At 35.7% G+C, this 11,113-nt stretch overlaps 1 protein-coding gene across 2 annotated transcripts in view; it reads right to left on the bottom strand.

Moving 5' to 3' along the window:
• Window positions 1-4,028: 4,028 nt before the first annotated feature.
• Window positions 4,029-11,113, bottom strand: part of LRP12 (LDL receptor related protein 12) — a 52,888-nt gene continuing 45,803 nt past the window's right edge. For both annotated transcript variants that reach the window (XM_062570440.1, XM_062570441.1), the window contains one exon: window positions 4,029-7,254. In XM_062570440.1, coding sequence (XP_062426424.1) covers window positions 6,391-7,254 — 864 coding nt within the window. In that variant the 3' untranslated portion in view covers window positions 4,029-6,390. The remainder of the gene's footprint in view (window positions 7,255-11,113) is intronic.

The following is an 11,113-nucleotide window of genomic DNA, read 5'->3' as shown; positions in this document are numbered from 1 at the left end:
ATCCCTGTTGCCACTGAGACAGCAAACCATTTCTCCTACCGTGCAAATGAGTACCTGAATAACTGGGCTGCAGTTGACCTGAGATTCATGTGCTTCAGATACAAATTTCAGTTGTATAAATAAAGTAATATTTGTCAAGTAAGGAGAAGGGGTGGCAAAGGAGTAGAGACTGATTCTGTTGCCCGCTCATCAGCGCAGTCATGTGGGATGCAGCAGTCAAGTTCACGTACTTGAATACAAATGAATGTACCGATGAATATTTAATGACTTAAAAAGTGGAATAGCATCAACAAATTATTAAATTTTCTTTGGCATAAAGACTTAAAACTGAATCTCCCAGCTCTCCCACACTACCGATCAGTAGTCACATTCTCACTGTTTCCTCCTATGGACAATGAACGTATTTTTTTACTGAGTCTGTGCAACAGACACAGACAATCACATAGAATTGGTAAGGTCGGAAGGGACCTCTGGAGATCATCTAGTCCAACCCTCAAATGAGTGGCCCATACGGGGATTGAACCCATGACCTTGCTGTTATTGGCACCACACTAACCAAGTCAGCTAAACCTAACCCCCATCCAAATATGCTTTTGGGCTAGTGGTAGTGGTAAAGGATTTTTTTTTCCAGGTCAAACAGTTTCTACTCAAATCCTCCTCCCAAACTGTGCAGAGGGAGATATGAACTCCAGCCCACATATCACAGTAGACTGTGTTAAGCATGAGTGTTTTCGGTTCCACTTTTTGTATGTTGCACAAGAGCTGACATGACTTAAGACACCTAAATGCATGAAGGGTAGCATAGCTCAAAATCCTAATTATCTCCATTTCTGTAAGGCATAGGGCTTGAGATTCAGCTCTCCTCCTTAGATTTCCTCATGGCTAAGGCTAGTCTTTGCAGATCCTGCTCTCAAGTATCTTGAGTCTTCCTACCTGTAACTTCACAGCTAACTCAAGAGTTGCAGATCCCACAAACTGGCAAATTGATTTGAGAATCAGGCCCTATTAAATTGTGCATAAGAAACCTGAATCTATCCCACAGATGTTTTTGAAAACATTAAATAGATTTTTGATAGATTATGACATTCTAAGCAGTTCTTTTATTTAGTCCATTTGGAGAAACAAAATAATCTCACAGCAGCTGCATTTATGTAAATTTAGTAAATATTTGATATTTCAGAGCGCAGCTGTCCCTAGACAGAATGGCCTGGATTATCATCTGAGGGACAGAAACAATTCCTCAGTACTTGGTGAGAAGACAACTGACCCTCATATTCTTAGTTATCATTGAGCCCTGCTGCAAGGACTTTGGCTCTTAGTTGGCTTTGTAAGCCTCTTCCCCTCACAAAACATTTTAGTCTTCCTATTCTACTCTTTGCACAATTTAAAATAAGTTAAATATTTAAATTATTTATTCAAGTCTTCGCTCTGTAAACAGTTGCTGATTCTGCACTGTGCCTATTTCTGAAAAGTCCTCCTACTATCACGCGGTCTTTTCCTTAACGCAAAGTATCTTACATTAAATTTCAACTAAAAGTTGGTGAAGCAGACATAAATGTATTTCAACATAGAGTAGATGCAAACAGTTGCTTGCACCAGCAGTGCAGACATTTTGCGAAGGAAACGAAAGAGACTGAAGTTGAGCAGTGGGATGGAAGAAGAGCTAATGAAGATGTTATTAATCTTCCATTTTGACAGCATTCCTCTATGGAAGAAAGAATGGATTGTGAATCCAAGTCTCAACACAAGAAAATTAACAGAAAGGCTACCACTGACTTTCAGTGATTCTGGATAAAACACATTGTTTTGGAGGATCACTGTAAAGATCTGTCAGTTTGACACGACCTGTTGAAGGGAAAAATTATTTTTTCTCATATATAAAAAATCAGCAAGACTTTGTATACCCTATATGCATTTCTCTGCAATAGAACCCGTAATACCTGTCCCCAATGGATTTCCTTTCCCATTCCAACTTTCTGTTATAAGAGTTAAATAATCATTCAATGAAATCGGATACTCTTGCATGTAATTGCATCTAGAAAATTTTTGTAACTGTGTCAATTGCTGTAAGTTACTTTATCTTACTAAGAAATAGTTGAGAGAAAATAATTAAGTAATTGAGGAAACTTCAAATTCTTCTTATCCAAACTGAACTGAGAACAACAAAGGGTTTCCAACATATTCCCTCTTTGCTTTCGTTACGCCCTTGAGCATTGTGTTGTCCTTTGCATTTGAACTTTTGCATTTTAATAACAGAAATACACTGGAAACTAAAGCTCTACAGTATCTTAAGTGCTCCTGATTAGACCCATGAAAAAATTTTCACACAAAGCTTTTTTGAAACTTTTTATTACATCATATTTTTAAGTTTAAAAAGTCCAAGTCATAGCAGATTAAATACTCATTAATCATATATACTATAAATGGTAAACTAAGTGCCCCTCAAATTCTTCACAGCTGGTTTCCTGAACAATCTGTTGCTGACTACTTTTATGAGATGGATTTGCAGACACTATAGAGGTGATGAAGGTTTAAAATTTAACCTCCAAAGACTTCTTCAATGCTAAATCCTTTCCCAAACTAGCAAATACATCCTATTGTTTCCTATAATAATGAAAGAAGATAACGAAAGCTGTTGAATCTAGTCTCTCCAGGTTTGCCGAGTTCCACATCTCCCATACAACCATTTTGGGGGTTAGGTTTAACTTGGTTGGTTAGAGCATGGTGCTAACAATGCCAAAGTCGTGGGTTCGATCCCCGTATGGGCCACTTGTTTGGGGTTGGACTAGATGAGTTGATCACCAGAGGTCCCTTCCAACCTTACCAGTTCTATGATAAGCACTGGGCTCGGATATTCAAGCTCCTAGTACCACTCTTTCCCCAAACATATTGGAACTCTGAAGCATCCAAACAAGTCTTCCATTTAGCATGTCAGAGCTCATTTAATTTACTTTGGTAAGGGAAAGCATTTAATAGTTTTTAAACAAATCCCAAAAGAGGCCAGTTTTAGCTCTTGATCTGCTTACTTCTTCACACTTTCAGTGACTTGACAAATTTCTCTCTCATCCTTTCACGCCATATAAAATTTTGGACAATTAAATTGTAGATGACATGCTGCAGGAATTTGGTTACCAGCTGTAGCTTTTCAGAAAACTGAGGAAAAAGAGAGGCATAGCCAAAAAAGAAAGAAAGAAAGAAAAAAGCCTACTCAAAACCAACCAATCCCCACCCCGACAGCACTCACCACAACTACAGAAAGATTAAAGCTACTGACTTCAGACAAGATTTACAGAGGATGTGCAGTACTTGAACAGCAGCAGGAGAACAGAACAGAACTGGACAGAAAACGCTTTTCACAAAGGAAGCAAAAACTGGTCAGAACAGGAAAACCTGTGATATTTATGTTTAAATTTTTTACCGCAGATAAAGACTCACTAAAAAAAGTATGTGTCCCAAATTTGAATTGTGATTTATCAGACTGAACCCAAACTTTGCCAGAATTTTTTGTTTTAGCGTTTGGATAATAAAAAGAACACAATGGTGTATATATAACTAATTTCAGTGTTCTCTTCTGAAAACTATTTTGAAAGAAGAGAATATCAGAAATACTTGTTGAACTTGTACTGCAGATGGATGCTGTTTTGGAACCAAATAAGGTTTGGTAGCATCAGAGGCTCAATCAACCCATTTAAAATTTCAATGCAACTTGAATGGTAAAACAAAACTCTTATGCTTAGAAACCTTTACAAGACAAAAATAACCTACATTCTTCAAAGCTTTCAGATGAAAGTGGTTTATTACAGAAAACAAAATATTCTGCAGCACATCATTCAGACTTTTAAGCTTCCCTAGCACTGTAGGAAAGCTAAATTAAGAATCATTTCAAAAAAATAATGTTTCAAGCAGCTTCAGAATTAAAAGAAATGAAGCAACATGACTGAAGTCTCAGTAATGTATCAGTATTGTATTAATCAAAAGAAAATTTGATTGCTCCCTTTAAAAATGACTAAAGAAATCACTGCAACAAGTTAGCCTCATACAAATATGAATTTTATTTACAGTTTTCCAAATTCTCAATCAAATCTAACTTCTCAGTTTCATGTGTAACAATTCTCCTTTAAAACAAATTAAACATTGTATTCCTGTTTACATCTGCAATATGGAGTCCACAGGTACATGCTATTTAGGGCATCTAATGGAATAAGTTTAAATCATTTGAATGTATGTATATAACCTAAGATATTCTGTGAAGATGCCTTCTTCAAAATGTATCTGCCTCAGTGACAAAACATTTCATAATAATAAGTTAGGAAGGTTTAAAAACCCAGTATTTTATATCAAGACATATTCCAAAATATTTCAGGGTGTGTTACCATGTTCATATCGCAGATTTACCTGCTCTACAAACAATGCCACTGAAATCAGATTAAAGATTAACCACAGAATTAAGATATTATTCAATGTGAATAAAAATGGCCATTAATGATTTTTACTCTGGTATGTGTTATTATGGGCCAAACTGTACCTGATCTGGTACCAGTGTGATGTGATCTGTTCTTAACGCTGAAACTGCATGGGCCATCATAATAAAATCTTTTACAACTGTATTGCACATAAGTTACTCAAAAGCACAAATCTAAATAACCGTGTCCTGACTTCACAATTTACCTACATATTCTCGTGAATAAGATCAGTCAGATGGTAAAATTGTTTAATTTTTTCATTCCAGTGTCTGTGAATGAAGAGAAGGAAAATTTGCTTCTTCTGCATGTGATTTGTACTTCAGAGATGAGGATTTTTTTTTTTAAATAAAATAAAAAGCCAGACAGACCTTGGATTTATCTTTAAAAGTACCTCAAAAACATAACAAAATTCAATTTAATTTTGATACATATTAAAACATTTTAGTCAGTTCTGCCTGACAGCATAACACGACAGAAATGCACAAGACTTTAAACATGCTTTAAAATGACATTCAACAAAGTATTTAAAATTTAATAAATAGCATACAATCACACACAAATACATTTCATACTGGATCTTTAAGCCTACTAAAAACAGACTGGCAAAGAATAAATAAAACAGTAGTTGACATTTTTGTTTTTAAAAGGTGTAGATTCTTGCTGACATGATAGTAGCCACATAGTAACCTGTTTATGTCAAAATTGAAAATTATGAGCTTTTTTTCAGTGATTTGCTTTCCTCCAACATGTTAAGATTACCAAAGGGAGAAAAAAAAAACAAACAAAAAAACCCACAACACTGAAAGGGATTTTTTTTAAACCAGTCTGCAACCAAGTAAATCAGTTTTAAATATAACAAATAAATAGGGAATTAGTAAAGCAAATTCAATTGCAACAAAAATGCAACACCCCAAGTAAAGAGCCATGGAAATATATAGCCATTGCAATATTAGACAATAATAGTACTTAAAGTGATAGTGCTTGTGCACTAAGCTCATTAGAGGCCTTAATATGATTTTAGTGCAAATCTCTTGAGTCCAAACAAGCTTTATACCCTAGAGTATTAGGGAAAGATCTTTTACCAGTTGGAACTTACTCTGTAGTGTATTTGTACATATTGGATATTTACAGAACTAACATAACAGTATCTTCGGCCCTTTTTTACTTCAAATTGAAAAGACTAATGACTGGGGATTTTACATACTATTTGGCTGTACCATATTAGATTGCAGTTTAATAAAGTCAGTGCTATAAAAGCATTTGCCATCGGTTTATCTAATTATACCTAGGTTTCACACATCATTGTATCTTGTACTTCTGAAAGAAAAAGAATGTTCCTGGAGAAAATTTCTCCTCCCTTTAAATAATTTCTCCTCCCTTGAAATAAGTTCACATTATGATGAAATTCAAGAATATTTAGACAAAATGTTGCATAAACTCAAAAAAAAATACGTATTTTACATTAACAATTCTTATCAGCGTTTAGTATATTAAGTTACAAGTATGTTGGCAATAATACAACAGAGTAAATTCCTAAAGGAAAATAATTCTGTACAAATTCACCTGTTACTATGGGGTTAAACAGGCAGCCAAATAAATCTTAAGCAGTCATGTTTCTGTTTTGAACTACAGTACCAGGATAAACTAATTTTGAAACTAACTGGGATAAACTTCAGTTTAAAGAATAATCAGATTATACTGGATACACACACACTGTGTATTCAGAGCCATTAAAACGTTCACTCTAGTAGTTCCATAAGGTCATCCAGTATAAGAAATGTTTAATCAACCACACAGGCTAAAATAGTTTTAACATAACATTTTCCTGGATTTTTTTAAACACTAAAAACTAGTTTTAACTGTGAAGTACAAAACAATGACAGATATTGCTCCAACTTGTACACAATCTTTCCTAAACAATCCGTACCTAACAGAGTAATAATGCCTCATCGTCACTAGTTTCATTTTTCATTGTTGCTTCTAAGCAAGTGTCGGGTATCTGGGCAGTGTGTACGATGCCACAGCGCTCACAGGGGCCATCTCGACTGCATGATCTTACACCATGATGTGTTGCACTGTAAGGCTGTCTAAGCCCTGGTCCTTGATCTGAGCTGAGATCAAGTAGAGGTCTTGAACAGTCATTCACGTCAAAGTCTGATGCTACATCAGAGACTGGAATTAACATTTCAACATCATCATCCTCTTCTCTTCCACTTACCCCGTTATCAAGCTGTCTCAAAGGACTTTGGTTCTGATTCACTGAGCTTGATCTCCCTAAAGTAAAGCGTACCCATCGTAAGCCTTGAGTCATACGACTTAGGGCGCTAGTGAGCTGGTGACGTGCTGGACTTGTGCTTGGGGGCTCTACACTTGTCATTTCTCTTCCATTATCTGTATTACTGCTACTGATGCTCTGAGTGGAAGAACTCCCACATGCTCCTACTGTGGCTTCTACTGCTGTTGCAGGTGGGACTTTTTGAGGCAAAGTGGCAGCAACACCACCAACTGCTCCTGCTGTGTCTCTTCTTTCATTTTCTGTGTCTGTATCATCAGATTCAACTGAAAATAAGCTTCTGTGAGAATTACTTCTTTCAGCTTCTCTATTAGTACTTTGGCCAGCAACATCATCTCCATCTGCCGAGACCAATGCCAATGATCCAGAATGACGTGACCTTGCAAAGTTAAAAATGCGATTCCAAATGTTACTTGATCTGCCAGCAATAGGAAGTCTGATTGAGGTAAATCCAAGCTGAGATCGCACTGCTAGTCTCAGGTTTTCCAGAACTGAAGCCTAAATGAGAAGATAAATAACAATCAAGTACTGACAATATGCTCGCACCTTTTTTACAACAGGAGAATGATAACCACCGTGCAAAAATTCCCCACATAAAACCACAAAGATTAAATTTAGATTCTTAAATATCTAAAAAGTTGAATCTGTAGTATTAAGGATCTGGCATATGTAGCAAAAGGCGATTTTAAACATAAAGCAGGCATGAAAGAAGCCTAAATTCTGATAGAAAAAAACATTATGAATAGGGAAAACACAGTGAAAGATTTTGAGAAGAAATAGGGAAATAAAAAAAAGCAAGGGAGATCATTCTGCCTCTCTTTAAGAGGCCTTTGACTTGGGCAGGAATGTAAAATAGATGTAATATAATGTAGGCATGGTATACTAACCACAGAAAAGTAGAGCAACAGACCAAGTACAGCAGCTCTAGTGTAGCAGCTACAGTAAGATCAGATACATAAAATTCTACTCAAAAGAAGTAGTAGTCACTGTGCATTTTAGAATATAGTAATACGTCACAAAAGGTTTAGGATTTGAAGAAAGAATATTTTCCTTAAGAAGATCCTTAAGATTTAAACAGAGCTGATCTTTTCTAATCCACCACCTTACAGCTGCCTAGAACACAGCCAAATTAAATATCCTCTCTCTACCAGAAAGACTAGAATGTTTGATTCCTTTCCATTCTGGCATAATCAGTTAGTGCCAGTTTCAAATACATTAATGATTCTGTTTAATCAAAATTATCTTGTGTGTTCTAAACCATGTTTCCCAAATTTGATACAAATTTTCTAGTGAGTCAGTTAAAGTATAATGCATATCTCAATTTTTCTGCTCAAAATCTCCTATGATGCTGTGACCTTATAAATTAGAAATCATATTAATACTTTTGACTTGGGGCTTCCTTATTCAAAATTAGGGAAAATAGCACCTCAGCTAGGTAGCCCATTTCCCAGAAACATTATGGTAACAGAGCTCTGCTGGATGTCCAGCAATCCTAAGAATATGAACATTTACTGATGTGTTTAACTACAGGAAAAAGTCTGTATTCATATCTTTTAAGTGAAGATTATGGCCAAAAATATTTTTCAGAATACAGCCTTTCCTTGAGGCAAACACTTGACATATATGCATACATTTCACTTTGTTTACAGACACCAAACTTCAATTTTGTGATGCTGTCTTCTTCAGTTCTCTTCCAGTCTTTCATATGCCACAAGCATGCACAGCACAAGAATGTCCAGCCACAACACTTCACATACAACAGTTATCCCTTCTCTTCCAACAGTTCCAAAAACGATATTTAAACTCAAGCACATACATACATACGTCCAGTAGCCTTACACTTAGAAACTACTGGAGAGGCTGCTACTCATCCTTGAAAATCCAGCTCTAGAGATGCATCAGTTTTAGGCAAAAAGTGGTACACAAATCAGGATGAGCAAAGTTTCTCTTGGTTGAGACTACTAGTCTCTAGGAAACTGTGACTAGGTATGTTCAGTCCTACAAAAATCTGCAATCTTAAGATGCAAATATTGCTCAAAGTCAAAGAAAGCTGAACATATCCTGACTTAATACTGACATCCCCCACTATGTAATCATATTAGTAATTTAATTTAAGCTTTATAATTTAAGAATTCAATTTGCTTAAATTTTTGTTCTTAATGAAAGTTCTCTCTTCTGAAAAATAATTTACAAAATGTGACTTCATTGATTTAAATAAGATTGAAAATTTTACCATGCAGACATTACTACTCTGTGACTTTTTACTTATTTTTGAAGGTGATAGCCTACTCCTTACTACTCCTTATTTTTACGCTAGTAATTCCCAGTAAAGCTACGCGTGTTTTCAAGTGTCCTCTGAAATTCCGGTCTTCATATTGGATATTCATTAATGTTCTTTCACTGATGAAAATTATTGTACATGCATTTGTATTTCTATGGAGCATGAAATCATAGTTACATAGAAAGACTTCCAAGCAGCCATATTTTGCGATGACAAACTGCTACTTTGAGCACATCTTTTAATTTCTATTACATTTTAGGTTCTAAATATGATTTAAAACATCTCCAAAGCCACACTGTGTGGTTAACTCAAGTCTAAACAAAAATAAAATAAAATTTCAATATATTAAGAACAAACAAACAAAACCCCACAGCTCTCTTTATATAAGCAGTCTTTTTAAAAGCTCCAGTAAGAATTTCTGACTTCAGCCACTACATGTCTGGGTTTTACATGTCGTCCTCTCTACGTGGAAATTTCATTTTATTAAAAATTAAGATCTTCTGGCCACCTGTGTGGGGTCTCATGATGAAAAACTGGCCTAAGCAAACTAAGTTCATTTGGAAATCCTGATCATACAGCTCCTAATCATGTTCATGTGCATCAGACCTGGAAAATCCCACATAGGTAGAGATGCACCATAAACAGTGACCATTGATTTGCTCTGAGTTACCTGTGCAAGACATCTTACATATGCGGATGGCACATGGCAATTGCTGTACTTTCTTGACCTACCCCTACTTCAAGGGAGGCATGGGCACAGCTGCAATCTGTGCCCCTGCTGTACAGCTGTGACAAGTTCAAACAGCAGATGCTTGAACAGGAACCCATAGATGATAACAAAGCCTGATCATCAGTTTTCACTGATGAAAACATTACAGTGCAAGGACACTGCATCCTATTAACCAGAGAACCAGCACAAGAGGAGTCAAAAACAGCAAGCTGTTCTGAAAACCATCCGTTTCTAATATAAAGACTTAATTTATCAATTTCTATACACTTGTTGACTTGTAACTCTTTCTGAAAACTTGAAAAGAAATTGAACATATTCAGTCAGGTATCATGTTACCATCTTGAACAGCCATGTATCAGTGTCACAAATTGGTGAAGCTTAATTTTGAAAAAGAGGACAGGAAGACAAATCTGTAAAATCACAGAAATGCCTTTAAATAGAAACATACTGTTCTTTTTTTTTATAACCATGCTGACCCATGCAATGAAAGTCATGGTTACAATCAAATTGTCCTTAAATATAAAACCCACTTCCAGACAGAGAGTAGAGCTATTGGTTCCCCTCTCCAAGATAAGGGTAGAAGATATATTTTTCAACAAAAGTTGAATTTACCCATTGCTGACAGCCTACAATCTGCATCTACTTGCCACAATCAAAGCTGGATGTTTGGCTTGGCTTACTATATTGTATTTGGAAAGTAACATCTAGTTTTGTGTAAATTATCTCACATTTACAATACACTTGCCATAGATCAATTTTAAGTTGACATCAGAAACTTTGCTTCTGTTTTCATAGACACATTCAAACATTCAAGACAAAAGCCTCTCTACTTGTCAAAATATTCAATGTGAATACAGTAAGCATTTATTGTTACAGTATCAGGGTATACTTTATATTAACTACACTCAAACTATTTTCCTTAAAAAAACTGCAAGTTTATTAAGCTTCTCTGAAATACTCCATGTCTAAGTAGAATAACACTTAATCAAACTCAAATGAGTTCAGGATTAGTAGTCAGTGGAAGCTTGAACAAAGATCTTACTCTGAGGCTGGCTAGGTTTTGCCTTGTACAAAAGGATATATAGTAGCTGTTAATTATTAACTTTTGCTTCATCAGTACACGAATGCAGAATCTGCTACATGCAGATTCTTAAGGCATCTAGTTAACAAAAAGCAAACTAAAGAACAAACTAAAACGAAGGACAGGCTATAACCATAAAACGAGAAAAGGGCAGAGAATGAATTAGCAATGCAGTGTAAAAGACTCTCACAGTGGGACAGGGGAACAAGCAGAAGATTGCATACTCAATTCAAAGGCTACAGCAGGCACATAAAACAGCATATGG

This window comes from Rhea pennata, chromosome 2 (assembly GCF_028389875.1).
Source record: "Rhea pennata isolate bPtePen1 chromosome 2, bPtePen1.pri, whole genome shotgun sequence".
In the NCBI taxonomy this organism is placed as follows: Eukaryota; Metazoa; Chordata; class Aves; order Rheiformes; family Rheidae; genus Rhea; species Rhea pennata.
The sequence above is the reverse complement of the archived record's forward strand: the minus strand, read 5'-3'. Positions and strand labels throughout refer to the sequence as shown.